General features: G+C 31.8%; 1 protein-coding gene across 1 annotated transcript; it reads left to right on the plus strand.

Moving 5' to 3' along the window:
* The first annotated feature begins 5,208 nt into the window (after positions 1-5,208).
* On the plus strand, positions 5,209-14,582 carry cib (thymosin beta cib). The gene is made up of 4 exons (XM_075302302.1): positions 5,209-5,365; positions 13,318-13,455; positions 13,521-13,634; positions 14,157-14,582. The coding sequence occupies exons 2-4, from the start codon at positions 13,326-13,328 to the stop codon at positions 14,294-14,296; spliced, it is 384 nt and encodes a 127-aa protein (XP_075158417.1). The 5' UTR covers positions 5,209-5,365; positions 13,318-13,325; the 3' UTR covers positions 14,297-14,582.
* The last annotated feature ends 1,893 nt before the right edge of the window (positions 14,583-16,475 follow it).

A 16,475-nucleotide genomic window follows, 5' to 3' on the forward strand; every position in this document is an offset into this window, starting at 1 on the left:
CATTCAGTACAAACTGCCTTTTTATATCCCCTGCCAACATTTTTTGAATTTGACGGCGCTTTTGAGACTCCCCACCACGTCGAAAACAATCGTATACGACATCCAAAACTCGTCAGAAAAGCGCCGTCACTATTGAGAAGTTGTACCACGCCAAGTTACTATAAAAAAGTATCGCATGAGTTCAATTATTAGGTGCCCTTCTGGATACATTTAAAAGGACGCCAATAAGAACCACTTCAAATAATCAGACAAAGCGCATTTTAAGATAGTTGTAAAAGAATCATTGTGGTCAAGTAAAACACGATTGTTTAGATGTTTATTAATTTTATTAAACATTTATAAATTCTCATAAATATAACATTTATACGACTATCACATCAAATTTTGTATATTTTTGCATTCATAAAAGACTGATGTTGAGTTACAAGTTAAAGGTGAGTACTATGTTCGGTTTTTTCACCAAAACACTAAATTAAAAGTACAAAAATATTTATGAAGACTATTATATTTTTATCAAGTCTTATCAAATAATGGATGGAAAAGATCCAATGAATTGATTGATAATCATTTTATATTTCTAATTTAATTAATTAAGAAAAGTAACCGTGAAAAAAAGCTGGTTTTCAGCTTGAAAACTGAACATAGTACTCAGCTTAATGTTGTAGCGTCTATCAGCCATTGCTTTTATTCCCAATGGAGGCAGAGTGTCTGGAAAAATATTTCCATATATCATTTTTATTTAAATAAATCATAGGAAGCTAGTTGTGCTTGGTGTTTCACAAAATATAAAATGGCTCTTGTAACAGTAGTGATGGCAAAATACTTTCATGCGAATAGTGATACTATCACAGTTGGCGATTGTTGCAGTGTCACTTACGAGTCTGTGTTAGCGATGAGGATGAAATGGAACTTTGAAATGCTGGCAGGGAACTTCTCAGTCAATGTGTACCATAAATGTTTATTAATGCGTTTTACAGACTATCAATTATTCCGGACGACAGTGCTCGTGTCGAACATATCCCATATATTGTGCACATTATAAGTTAAGTCCGAAGGCATAATCGATACTTCTGGATGTTTATGGGATCGATAACAAATTTACCGATTTTTTAGTCATCCCCGACAAGTCGTATCGATCCGACACACTGTAAGATTCCTACATTCCGTCCGCAATAACTGATAGTCTGTAATGCGCATAACTTAATTTGTCGAATATGCAATGTAAGTACCATTTGCACTGAATGAAGACTCCAATTTATTAATAAACAATCATAAAAAGCCACAAATTTAATAAATTGGAATTATTTTTTCGGGAAAAATCCCGGGATTCAAAATAAAAAATCCCAGGATTTTCGGGACAGGATTTATTCCGGGTGACAGCCTCTAGATATAGATACAGATCGACTTAGAACTGCCGTTCACTCGTTCTAGAATTTAATGTGCTTAATACAATAAAAAAGCTCGCTTGCCATAAAAAGTAGTTATGTTTGTTGGTGTATGAAGCCTGCAAATTTTATGGAAACTTATAAAATTCTGCTTTTACTAAAGCGATACGATACTTACCATAACTCAAATTCTAGTCTACACTTGTTAAAGCGAGAAATTTTATTCAATTTATTGCGGATTATTAATAAGTAAAAAAGTATTAATATGCAAATTTTGTAGCGTCATACCATCTAAAGCCTAGTACTAAGATCACGTTTTCGCACGAAAAACTGTTATACTCCATATAAAAAACCTTTTCGCGAAATATGCGAAATCTTTGTATTGAGAATTTTCAAACACATATTTATATAAAGGCCGGTACTCTGTTCGGTTTTCGCGTTGAAACTCCATACAAAACCAAAAAATGCGAAAAATTTGCGAAATTTTTTCCATTTGTGATACTTTGTTTTTTCGTGTTGAAAAACTGACGTTTATAGCACGGCGCCATTTGCAATGTGAATTAAGAAATAATTTATTTATTAAAAACTATTTGTGCGGGTTTATGAATCAAGCACGGACCATATTTTTGTTCCGAAACTATACAAAGGATCAAAGGAATAGCAGATCAATTGCCCAAGGAAAAATAAAATGTTATTTTGTAAAAACAAGCAACACCACCAACTTAATCCAATATCGTTCCCTGTAAAATAGCGCTCCAAGCTACCTAAAAAACGCCGCTTTCTATGTGCGAAATAATGGTTTCCATAAAAATTTTTCGCAAAAATGAACATAGTACCGGCCTTAACCCTGGATTTTTCGCACGAAAAAATAGGCAGGTATATTTTTTCGCATAAATAAGTTAACATATCTGGGTTTGAGACCCTATTTTCGGAGATATATGAAGATATTCGTTTTTCGCAGAAACGAACTTAGTACTAAGCATAAATTGGCAATGTTGACAATACTATTTATTTGTTGCAACAACTACCTTAAGTGCGTCCCATGATTGAACTAAAATTCTTTTAGTATACTCAACTTTTGGTTATACTAACCATTTGTTGATTCCCATGCTGTAGGCCTCACTATGCTGGTGGTTTGAGAAACCACTTGTTGGAGTAAGCACTGTGTTTGATAACATTCAACTTGTTTTGACATTTAAGCCTAGTATTAAGATCACGTTTTGGCACGAAAAACTGTTACACTCAATATGATAAACGTTAAGCCTAGTACTAAGATCATGTTTTCGCACGAAAAACTGTTATACTCCATATAAAAAACGTTGGCGCGAAATAAATGCGAAATCTTTGTTTTGATAATTTTCAAACACATATTTATACAACCCTGGATTTTCCGCACGAAAAAATATGCAGGTATATTATTTCGCATAAATATGTTAACATACCTGGGTTTGATACGCTATTTACGGAGATAGATGAAGATATTCGTTTTTCGCAGAAACGAACTTAGTACTAAGCATTAGCGCGGAATAAATGCGAAATCTTTGTTTTGAGCGTTTTAAAGCACATATTTACACAGCCCTGGATTTTTCGCACGAAAAAATACGCAGGCATATTATTTCGCATAAATAAGGTAACATCCCTGGGTTTGAGACCCTATTAGGGAGATAGATGAAACATTAGAGAATAAAAAATGTTGTTTTTGTAGAACAGAAACTACTTCTCTTATACTATCAAGTGACATATATACATAAGCTTTGTGATATGTTTGAATCCAACGTGATTTTGAATGTAAAATTTCTTAGTTACATCCCAATAGCAATAATATCTCAAGTGTTATCCTCAAATTGAAATGCATCGCTACTCAATAATTTGTCAAACAATTTTCGATGCGAGTCAAATTCAAAATTAACATCGTTGCAAATACTTTTCAACCTAAATTTGTATGAATGATATCCCCACTTCAAATTGAAAGTCAAAGCCAAAATTCTATGAATTTTGTATAATTTATTCATTTTCATCAAAATAAAATATATAATAATACACTAGACTACATAATACACTACAATACCAATTGATAAATAATAATTTTATTAAACATATCATCAAATAAAAAAAATAAAAAAAAAAAAAAACAAACAACAAAACTTTAAATATCTTAAACATTATTAGTAACCACTTTTGCATTGATAATTCGATTTCCTTCCTTTTGGTTCCTTCCTTTTATTAACATGCTGGCAATTTGAAATTAGGAACGTACTGGACCGCGTGTTAGAATTGATTTCCAGCAGAAGGAATTCACAAAATATCCATTTTAAACTGATAATAGCATATGAATTAAACTGACGATGTGATGCACATTTTCATCCAGAAGTTGTTGATTTCAACAATTTGTTGTTTTTAACAATTTTAATTGGTTGCACTTCTAATGTTTCTGGAAACTTTTTCTTGTCGATAAGCCACTCATTTTTCATTGGTCAGCATCTTAATGTTTGCAAGAATGTAGCATCCAAAGATTGTAGTTTTCTGCAAAGAGATTTAAATTTAGTGACTTCTCTAAAGTGTTGATTTAATTTTTCATATTGTAAGTCAATAATTATTATAACCAATTATTATAAACTATTTGAAGCAGTTCCAGTTAATTGTCCACCATTTTTTCATCGGTCAGCTTTTTAATGTTTTCAAGAACGTAGAATCCATAATTTTAGTTTTCTGCAAAGAGATATACATTTAGTGACTTGCTTAAAGTTTTATTTCATTTTTTATTTTCACTTACCTATTTTTATGAACTATTTGGTTATTTGTCTAAAATTTTCCATTTGTTTTATTTCTTGCAATTGACCACGAACTTGGTTGCACAAATAAGTATTGAAAACCACATGGTTTTTTCGTTGCATTTTAGGGTAGTGTTTTGTGAAAGTTTTCTCATATTATCTTCAACACCTTTTCAAAGATTTCGTCAACATTTTGGCAAATTGGAAGTAACAATTTTAAGATGTATTAAAGATGAGCTATTTCAAGTCAAGTTGAATTTATTTTGAAAATTATATTTATCCTCAAGGCCGGTATGCACCTATAGCGAAATTTTCGGTAGCAAAAATTTATTTAAGTCTACAACAAAAAAACAGGGCTGTATACACAAATTTTAAACCAGCTAATTGCTTTTAAAAATTGTTAATATATGTTCCAAATATTCCTCAAATAAATTGTTTATTATTTACAGATCTTTTAAAACTTTTACGCACACAATGATTGTAATAAATCAAATGTTTGCTGCAAAAATATGCTTTTGACAACCCTGTTATTTTCATTAGAAGTGCGTACCAGCTTACGAAATTGAACGCTACCGAAAATTTCGTTAGCATAAATAGCAATGCATTTCTTATGGGAATGAAATTTTTCGCTAGAGGTGCATACCGGCCTTCAAACTGAAAAGTTGTTGCATTTGAAAAACGCTCATCCTGTGTTTATTGGGATGGGTGTATTTTGGATTTGATTGAATCTGGCAATGCCATTTTGTTGAACGGCGTCCAGCGACATGGCTCATTCGATTGGCCTTGTTGTCTCGTTTAAGAGGCAAAGTGGTTTGGTTTTTGTGATTAAACATAAACATTACTACTCGTTACTTTGATAAAAATAAAAAAAAACGACATTTTATCTATTTTTTTAATAATATTTTCTTGTTTGTAAACATTTAAGAAGAAGTATTAATCATATAATATATATTTGGTGCTTTTTGAATTTCGGGAGTTGACATCACTGACAAACGGCGTAACAACTTTGAAAGGCGTCAATTTTTGTTTGACCGCCTTGTAATCTTGTAATCAAATACTCCCTACTTTCCCAACACTAGCCGAGACGCTGAGAGATTTTAGTTAAATTGTCGAGTGGTAGTCAACGGAGTGGTAGTCAAACGCTGAGAGATTTCAGTTAAATTGTCTAAGTAAAAAATCTTATAAATACACAACCAAATTTTATAAAAGGTAAGACATAATCATTGAAATATTAGTTTTTTTTTAATGCCGCCGCATTTAGTTATTATTACAAATTAAATAACTGTAACTAGCAGATCGTATTTCGTGGTTATTTGTGTAACCGGCAAATTTAATTTTTTTGGTCTTTTAACATCGTTTCTTCTTCATAAGTACAAGATGACCAAACAGGGTGGAATGAGTAACAACTTCACGAAGAAATGAAGTAGAAAAGAGGGGAAATGTTAAAAATGTGTACATGTTCACATTTCCAACTGGTTTTTTGGATATTAGCGATTGCCATTTTTCTGTTGTCTTTTTTCTTCGCGGAAATGCGAAATGTTGGAGCGGTTTGGATAAATATTTTTCAGTTTCTTCGTGTTGGGGAAATTTAACGGAATTTAACTAAACACTCCAATTAACATTTTTCTTTTATGTGCTTCCCCTAGTTTCTCATTCGATTCTAATGTCTGATTTCTGATTGGCAATGAGTTGAACAAAAGATTCTTATTGCTCTGGTAAATTGATCTTGACATTCAAACAAATAAATTTTTAAAGCACTGTTAGACATGCATCCATGGATAGTAAGTCAGATGTATAGCGCATATACACTGTAACCGTCTGCCTTTGGCACATACGGCAAAAACAATCTTATTCAGTTCAAATGGCCAGACAGTTACAATGGAAACCGATAGATGGATTGTGAAAAATAGAAAATTTTCGGGGAGGGAGATATCAATGCTAACACTAAAGAAACAAACACACACATACACCTGTTTTTTAAATAATCCAGAATGCAATCTGCCATGGGCGTGGTCTGGGGGAAAACAAAATTTTTGTGAACAAGAAGTAGCGAATTGATTGTACAATGAGGGAGTTATAAATGCTCTGATTCATCAATAATTTCGCATTGTTTCAATCTAAATACATACACATACATCTGGGCATGGTATGTGACTAAATGTGCGTATGTGTATGTGTGTGTGTGTGGCAAGAACTTGCGATAAAAATATTTAATTCGATTTTGTTTAATCATAAGGGTCGCCTTTGTCAATGCATTCTCCATATGGTCTAAAATTGGAGAGTTGTTGTTGGTGATGGTGGTGGTGGTGGTGGTGGTAGTTTGGTCAACAACAGAAATTAGTCACTGCATTCAATTTTAAACAAAGAAACTTTTTTCCGTTAAATTTGTTGCCGGCGCATAAACCGTCAAAAGTGGGAGCATATACATATTTTGTGTTTCCATCCACCCTTTTGGCACTAAAGAAGTACATACAATTCCATTGTATGTGTGTTCCAAGACCATTTGCATACAAAATTAAAATTCAACTCATGGGTTTATTTTGCTTTTCTGTTTCCTCAATACTCCTTGCCGCGGAAACTGTCCATTGGTGTATGGGAAGTTATAAACAATGGATGTCCATTAAAATGATAAGACGATATATGGGGATAGTCTCCAAATCGTATGGCTTAAAAAACAATTCAAACTAATATTAAAATTATGTGCAATCAACCCAAGATAGTGTGTCAGCTTATAGCAATACTCTTGTAAAAAGGTTGTCGAACTCCATACATGGGTTCCTGGAAAACTACATAGAATAACTTTGCCGATAAAATATTTCCCAATGATTTTGTAGATTTTTTATACAGCCCCTACATATGCCGATCCGATGATTTTTTGTCATCTGGAAATGACAATATTTTCCCAATTTTCCGATTTTTTTTCTATAGCCTCGATATAAAACTACTTTACATTTGAAAAGTGTTTTTTTATATTAATTTATTGAAATAATAATTTTTGGGATATAGAAGATGTTTATTTCATATTATGTTGTTAATAACGAAAAGCAGTATCAGCCAAATAGCCACCACGGTCATGCTTTATTTTCAAAAACTTTTGCATAACTAAATCGCAAAATGGTTAACCTATGTACGGTACAATGACAAATGAAATCTTGAGCTATTTTGAGAGATGTGGTGAATTTTTTTATATCGTTCTATTCTTTGAACATTTACTCAAAATTTTAAATACAAAACAAAAACATGTCAAAACTCCGTATTCAGTGTTCTTTATGGGCGCCAACGTGGTGCAATGGTTAGCATGCCCGCCTTGCACACGCAAGGTCGTGGGTTCGATTCCTGCTTCGACCGAACACCAAAAAAGTTTTCCAGCGGTGGATTATCCCACCTAAGTAATGCTGGTGACATTTCTGAGGGTTTCAAAGCTTCCCTAAGTGGTTTCACTGCAAGGTGGAACGCCGTTCGGACTCGGCTATAAAAAGGAGATCCCTTGTCATTGAGCTTAACATGGAATCGGGCAGCACTCAGTGATAAGAGAGAAGTTCATCAATGTGGTATCACAATGGACTGAATAGTCTAAGTGAGCCTGATACATCGGGCTGCCACCTAACTTAACCTACGGCCCCGACAGATATACTTAAGAATAATCATATTGGTCAAAATGCTATTTTTGGTGCCACCTTTAGCCCTATTAGACTATTTTTAAGTCTCCATTAATTAATAGTTTAAATTAAATTTTCGACGTTATTTGTAACATAGTCTGACAGAGGCCCAATGTGGAAACTATCTGTAAGTCGTAAATATAAGTCCCTTTAAAGAGCTTGAGGAATACAAACTACTCAAATCGATTCAAAGAAAGACAACTTTAGCATTGATTCATCAACAATCACTTTATTTCCGGTAGTTTGATGTATTTTTGCGGTGTACCACAAAAATGATGTCCTACATCATTTTTGTACCCTATGTTCTTACCGCAGAAGTACATCCCCATTACGAATATTAGCGTACGCACCATGATCCGATACATGGTCAACATTTTTTGATTGCTACTCGGTCAGAATAAATTTAATATTTTACACCCATATTTAACAAAAAAAATAATTTCGTGGTTTATTGTTTTAGATATTTTTTTATTTAAAGTTTTAAATTAAGTCAATTATTCAAGGAATTATGTAGCCTTTAGCTCATATATGGTCTAACGACTGCAATTTAGCAATTACCACATTATACTAAAATTCAATATCCAAAAGGTTAAATGTGCTACTTTGTATAAATGTTACATACATGAAATAGGGAGGATCTATGGTCGGACAATGACGACTATATTTTATACAAAGTCAAGGTACATTATTAACCCTAGACAGTCATCCTTCGTCAAAATGACGACGCTTAATTTTATTTTCGATCTAAACTGTACTTTGGCCTATTGGGCATTGACAAATTTAAGTTATTCAAATTCAAAGATTTTATGAATTTTTGTTTAATATAAATTAAAAATGAACTGAATAAAAAAATTAAACCAAATATTTTTGTTTAATATAAATTAAAAATGAACTGAATAAAAAATTAAACTAAATTTTGGTTCTCATTGTTGCCCATGATGCAATTTAAAGAGCTTTGAAATAGGCCGTAGTCAAATAATAAAATTGCAATTAAAAAATTCAATGAAAAATGTCCCGATTTATTCTACCAATTTTTTAATCAAAACTCAATCAAAAAAAATATATATATATTAGATGAAATCTTTTATATATGAAATCTTTTTATTACCGAACAATAATTATTACCAACACAAATAGATTGACATATATGGATAAAATATTAACCGTATAAATAATAAAATTTCAATTAAAAAAATTCAACAAAAAAAAGTCCGATTTTTTCCACCAGTTTTTTAATCAAAACTAAACTACAAAAAAATTGCTTCATACAATTGAATTTTTTATTGAATCGGCTAAGTTTTTAAAGCTAAATTAAAACTTAATTGAATCAATTAATTTCGGGTTTGAAGCCAACAAATATTTGATCTGTGAGTGTTAAGGTATAGATTGAGATTAGTAGGTGATTCTGAGCTGATCAGTATAAATAATAAGCCGTATAGGATCCATATTTCTGATAGGCACATTTCCATGAAAATCAAATTAATTACACACTGCAATTTTGAAAAATGCTCTAAAAAAGTGTATTCAAAATTTTAACATTTCCTATTAATTCCTATACTATATATATACTATTAATTCCTATATTTCATAAAAATAAATTAAAATTCAAATACAATGTGACACCACCGATTCATGGTACTACGTATATTTTCATACATTTTGCTTACACGAAACATTTTACCAAATACGAGGATGTTACATTGTTGCTGCTGTTACTCACATCAACATCACATCTGTTATGTTTTTGTTCCCTTGACATTGATGGGTGTTTTGGCGGCCGGCATATTAGTAGTAAAACATATAAAATCTATGTTGAGTAACCCTTCACTTTTATCTCTAATACCGGCAACTAAGATTTCCCATATAAAGATGAGACTTCTAAAATTGCCACCGCCCAAGTAAAACAAATATTTTTGAAATTTCGTAGATATTTTATATGATATCTACATCTATTCATTTAATTAATATATTATTTTGTTATCAATCAAAATGGTGGTTTTTGTTGGCGTTCCTTTTAAATATATAATATGTATTGTAAAATTAAAACCCAACTCAATAAACTCTCAAAAGATTGACTTTTGTTTTAGTACTCATGAAGTTGTCATGAATCATACATATGCTGGCTCTGGGGTTTCGCCACAATACTTTAAATACAAAATGCATGTGTACATACACACCTACATATGGGTTAAAATGTACATAGATCTGGCTGTTGGAGTACACTGACTATATATATAAATGGTTCTTTAATACATGAGTACCACATACCATAAATATAAAGACGATAAGATGATTAAGAAAGTATGAAACATCGAAGTTTCATTTTTTTCCTTTTTCTTCATTTCATTTCACTTCGTTTTGTTATTGTTGTTGGTTTTGGATTTTTTTCCATGGCTTTCTTCTTTGTTTGGTATGGTGGAGCGGCTATGTACTTCGATTGTATTGCTCATTCATGGTTTGTATAGATTCGCCGGTTTACTGTTGTCTCATTTTTTGTTTTGATATGTCGCTACTCTGCCTGTGGTTATTGGATACATAAAATCACAAATGTATTCTCACCACCACTGTGAGATGAGAGCAGCAGCCCCATTAACAGAAACGCCAACACCTTTTGGATCTATTTTAATTAGACTTTAATTAATTTTACTAATCGCTGATTAAGAAAAAAATTAAAATTATTTGAATGGGAAAATTATGAAATATCGCACCTATTAGGTCTAATAAATATTTTGTATGTAAAAAGGGTCTATAAATAAATTTGAACCGATATGAACCAATTTTCGCATGGTAATTAAAGGGCAAAATTTCAACCGGATCAAATGAAATTGTTCCTTCGTTGTTGCTATATATACCCATAAAAAAAGCGTCGCCAAAAAAGTAGTGAAAATGTTCTTTTTGGATCCGCAAGTGGTGCAAAATTGACGCAGAAGCGATGATTTTAACATGGGCTTGTCATAGGACGGATGTCCACCATTACAACAGACGTTGCACTGAAATTGCATCACTTCTTAAGGTGTGATGCGAATCCAGTGATTTGGATGTGAATAAAGAAATTTTGACGAATAAATATTTTTTAAAATTTTTTATGATTTTTAATGCATTATAATGCTTGTCTGGAACGTTTGACATCAATTATTTTTTAAAATTCGCAATTTTTGTAGAAAGGATTTAGCATTTTTTTTTCCAAAATTTAAATAATTTGCACTATTTTATTAATTTTTAATCTGTTTTTAACCCATTTGAAATAATAAAAATTTAAATTTCCCATTAAAAATATGAAAAAAGCGAATTATAAAAAATTTACTTAAATGAACTTCCTGTGCAGTTAACATAAAGAACATCTTTGGGAGGACATTTTTGGAAGTGCTTTTAAAGTTGTGCCTGGGTAATTATGGACCGATATGGAAACAATTTTGGGCGGTTGTTACAGGGCTTGTACTAACATCACGTGAAATGTGCCCCCCAAATGCTACAAGACCAAGATTCAAGTCGATAGCTTGTTTCGTGCGGAAGTTTACGTGATTTTCACGGATAGACGGACGGACATCGCTAGATCGAACCATGAACCAGAACATGTACTTTATGAGGTCTACGACTAATATTTGCGATGTGTTACAAACGGAATGACAATGTTAGTGTAACCCCCATCCTAAGGCGGAGGTTATAAAATTGAAACATCCAAGGATACTACCGCTAGCACAGGCTGCAAATCCAAAATCATGGGTTCGATTAGGCTGACATTGTTAACAAGAATGTATTACACAATAATAAATTCGTCTTGCATCAGACGGTGTGTCTAAGAACTTATCACACCGCCTCCTTAGCTGCAGGATTTCTATTTAGGCTGTTTTGTTGTATTGCATAGCTAATAATTTCAGGTTTTAGTCTTCAATTAATATACAATGTGGGCCTTAGGGATTTTTCCAAAAATTCCTTCAGCTTTCTCTGGAATTAAATGCGCGAATTCTTGGAAATTTTGTTCATAGTATTTTATATGAATTATTGCCATGAATATTACAAAAAAAATATGATATAGTTACTTTTTCAGAAATACATAGAGTGAGGTCCTAGTCCATATTCTAAAGGGCTTCTCAATTCTTTTAAATGAATTGAGGTTTATCCTCCTGAGTTAGGTTAGGTTAGATCATATTCTATGGTAATGTGTCCTTTGGATGCGCCTAGGTCTTCCACCCCGATGTCTTGATGAAGGCGAGAACACTCCTCAGGCAGTATTCTCGCAAGTCGGTCATAGTCTGAAAGAAATAAAAGCCCAGTATCTAGTTTCTTCTGAAAGATAGTGTTGGACACTGGCACAGGAAGTGAAATAAATCTTCCGTAGCCTCGGGGCCCGGACACCACCTACAAATATCATCATTCGCTTGACCGATCCTTACCATGTGTTTTCCCTGAGTTATTATCGTAATACATCTATGAAACCTCATTTCGATGTACTAGTAGACTAAGTAAGTCCTTATAAACGGCACTTTTGTTTAAAATATTTGAATAATTATTGCAACGAAGTTTTGTTTTGAAATAGGATGACATTTATTATTATTTAATATTATTAAATTTTATTTTAATTCACTTCGTAATCTTCTGAGTTTGATTACATATAATTCTATAAAACTTTTTTGCATGTCTTCACTATATCCAACTTCGTTTGCGAGCTTGTCTACTCTTTTTAATATCCAAACAGTTTTTAATTGTACAAAAATCCCATCTTAACAATGTTGCTCTTTTGAAATTCATGAAGACTCTATATAAGATGAGACCGTACTAACCATTGTAGAATTTTCTTTTACTACAAGAGATTTTGGTTTGGATATTTTTGAAGCAAGTGGTCACTTTTGGTTAGATTTTCTGGCAGAAGTAAGATTTTCAAATGCAATAGGGTTGGATTTTCACATAGCCTCTTAGAACATATTCCTTAGGCTATTTTTAAATATGTCCAAAGTCTAAAATTGATACCATATCAAAGGAGTTGTTTTTTTGAGCGAAAAATTGAAAAATAAAATTCCCGGCAAAAAGTCCGAGAAATAAAATTCTAGTGGCCACTTCATTTCACCACCATGGCTCTTTGATTAGACTTAGAAAATTGATAATTGTATGTTTAGAAATCATACGCCACTTTATGCGATTAATCATTCTTAATTTTGCTATTATAGATAAGATTTAAGATTTTTCACATACCCAAGAATAATTCATTCACCCTGATTAATAATGGACAGTCGGGTTGCAAATTAAATTATTCCTGACAGTTAAACAAAAAAAAAAAATAAAATAAAATGTTTTGTTGTTTATTTTACATGAAATCTAAAACGTGAAAATATGTAGATGCATCTACGCTTGAAGAATGTGCAATACTCCTTGGTATAAACAATAATTCATTGTATGGCATTTAATGAGCTATTTATATAAATAGAAATTCGTGATTGTCACGGACTTGACGTTGAATACTTAAAACAGTTGTAAGATTAAATTGTTTTCATTTTCACATTTCAGTTATAAAAATGGCTGCACCTGCTCTAAAAGATCTTCCCAAAGTTGCGGAAACCCTTAAAAGCCAACTAGAAACCTTCGACACTGATAAGTTGAAGAATGCTAATACTCAGGAAAAAATTATTCTTCCCACAGCTGAAGGTAAGTGGAATATATCTTTACGATTCCTAAGCATAAGTATACTGATAATCTACTATTCCAATTAGATGTTGCGGCTGAAAAAACTCAAAAATCATTGTTTGCTGGTATTGAATCCTTTAATCCATCCAATCTGAAACACACCGAGACTCAAGAAAAAAATCCATTGCCAGACAAAGAAGGTGAGTTTGTAGTGCTCTCCATAAACATTTGGACATACATACATATATTCTTGACCTCAGCTGTAAATGGTAATGTTGTTGTTATTGGGAACATTCAAACCTACCTACATAAATGTTAAATGCATCAAATGAGCTACTGACGCTCCAAAACAGCTAAAAGAAAAAAAAAACAAAAATGACTAATAACAAATATTGTAAGAGTGTAGAGAGTGACATTGCCATATAAAGTTTTAATAGATATCTCGTCGTAAAGCTATCCCATATAAGGCATGAAATCAGACTCTCGTATTTACCCGTTGTTTGGCAGGCAGGCTGTAGTAGCATTTGCGGTTGTAGACAAAAGTAGTCGCCACTATTACTACTTTTGATTGAAATCTCCATAAATATACATAGGTCTCTATTCCTTAATGGGTGGGATAAGTTCGCTTTGCTCTATACCCCTTCCATAGATATCAATATTTTTATTAATGCTTTTACAATTACTATAGTGATTTTGTATTTTTTTTTTGTTTCTTTTTGCAGCAATCGAAAAAGAAAAGGAGAAAAATGATTTCATTGCTGGCATTGAGAATTTCGATTCCAAAAAATTGAAACATACTGAAACATGTGAGAAGAATCCGTTGCCAACCAAGGAAGTTATCGAAGAAGAAAAGAGAGGTTAAAGAGGTCATTAACAACAACAACAACATGCATGCATGTGCAAAAAGAGAGGATAAGCGGCAGCCGGTGCTGCAGCAGAAACTCTACAACCGTACCAGTAGCACTTTACCACTCACATTGCAAAACTGGATGACGTATTTTTACTCATTCCTAATATCTAATATTACTGAAAGACATACTTTACTTTGTATAAGCATTTATAATTTGCATACATACAACATATTTATATATCGAAAACAAATAACATTTTCATACAAAATTTTATAAAAAAAAACAAAAACAAACAAATATTGTCTTATTGTTACACCTTGCGATTATCGATTTTCAGCTCACAATGGAACTCATTTAGTATTTCATTGATCATTGAACATCTGAAAGATATTCGAATAAGCTGGGTGTGGGCATTATTCGGATGGGGGAAATTTATAACACAAATCAGACGTGAGTTTAATGTTAATTTGCCTTTACCATATATGCTATATATGAACTCAATTCAGAGCACTTTCAATTGGTCCACTCACTACTAACAATAAGCACATCACCAAGGGAACTGGATAAAAATCTTCGAGTAAATCTGTTAATAAAATCTATACTTTATTGTAGAATATCTCTAAAAAATTTTTATTTTTGTAATCTCAATGAGAACCCCAAGACAAGACAGTCGAACTACACCGGCGTGGTGAGGCCGATTAACCAAAGCCGAAGCTATTTACAATTTTAATTGTAGCTTAACGTTGAAAAGATAAAAGCTAGATTCATTTTAATTTTAAAAATAATTATCACATATATAGCCAATACATTCTTAAAATTGTCGTTAAGACCTATTTTTATCTCGAAAGATAGAATTAGTTTTCCCAAAAAATGTATCACATTCACGTTTGCCACTCGTGACAAAAATATTCCACCTAGAGAAAATTTTACCAAAATCTTACCAAATCTACCAAATTAAAAAAATCTTATTTTGAAGTTTTTGATCAAATTTTTGTTGTTCATGAATTTTTCTTGGAAAGAAGTATTCCAATATTATGTATTATAATATCATCAATTTTGGGTGCATAAAAATACCTTGTATTGTAAATGTGTCGAATTTTGTCCACATTTTCTTTCTATAGAAAATTTTATCAAAATTTTATTTCTGTAGAAAATTTTGTCAACATTTTATTTCTAAAGAAAATTTGTCAAAAGTTTATTTCTACAGAAAAGTTTGTCAAAGTTATATTTCTAGAAAATTTTGTCAAAGTTTTATTTCTATAGAATATTTTGTCAAAGTTTTATTTCTATAGAAAATTTTGTCAAAATTTTATTTCTATAGGAAATTTTGTCCAAATTTTATTTCTATAGAAGGTTAGGTTAGGTTAGGTTAAAGTGGCAGCCCGATTAAATTTCAGGCTCACTTAGACTATTCAGTCCATTGTGATACCACATTTAACTAAAAGTACCTATTACATATGGGCACTTCTAGTCTTAACCACTGAACCTTCTCTATTATTTACTTTTGTGGAACCAACCAGATTGCTCCAAAAACATTAACAAACTGCTTAAGTTAACGTTTTCCAGGTCAGCCAGTAATCTAAAGCTATATGCTCCTAAAATTCGCTTACGCCTTACACAAAAAGCAGGACACTCACACAAGAGGTGTTTAATTGATTCCTTTTCCTCCACGTCATGACAGCTTATACAATAGTCATTATACTTCGCACCTATAGTTTTTGCAAATTCGCCTATCAAGCAGCGACCCGTTATAGCAGATATTAGGAGTGCTATCTGACGCCTTGAGAACACTAGCATATCTAGTGTGCGGTTTATTTCTATAGAAACTTTTGTCAAAATTTTATTTCTATAGAAAATGTTGTCAAAATTTTATTTCTATAGAAAATTTTGTTAATTTTTTTTTTGTCAAATAAAAATCCCTTGTATTTTAAATGTGTCGAATTTTGTCCACATTTTCTTTCTATAGAAAATTTTATCAACATTTTATTTCTGTAGAAAATTTTGTCAACATTTTATTTCTAAAGAAAATTTGTCAAAATTTTATTTCTACAGAAAATTTTGTCAAAGTCTTATTTCTATAGAAAATTTGATCAAAGTTTTATTTCTATAGGAAAGTTTGTCAAAATTTTATTTCTATATGAAAGTTTGTCCAAATTTTATTTCTATAGAAACTTTTGTCCAAATTTTATT

Source organism: Haematobia irritans, chromosome 3 (assembly GCF_050003625.1).
Source record: "Haematobia irritans isolate KBUSLIRL chromosome 3, ASM5000362v1, whole genome shotgun sequence".
NCBI classification, from domain to species: domain Eukaryota; kingdom Metazoa; phylum Arthropoda; class Insecta; order Diptera; family Muscidae; genus Haematobia; species Haematobia irritans.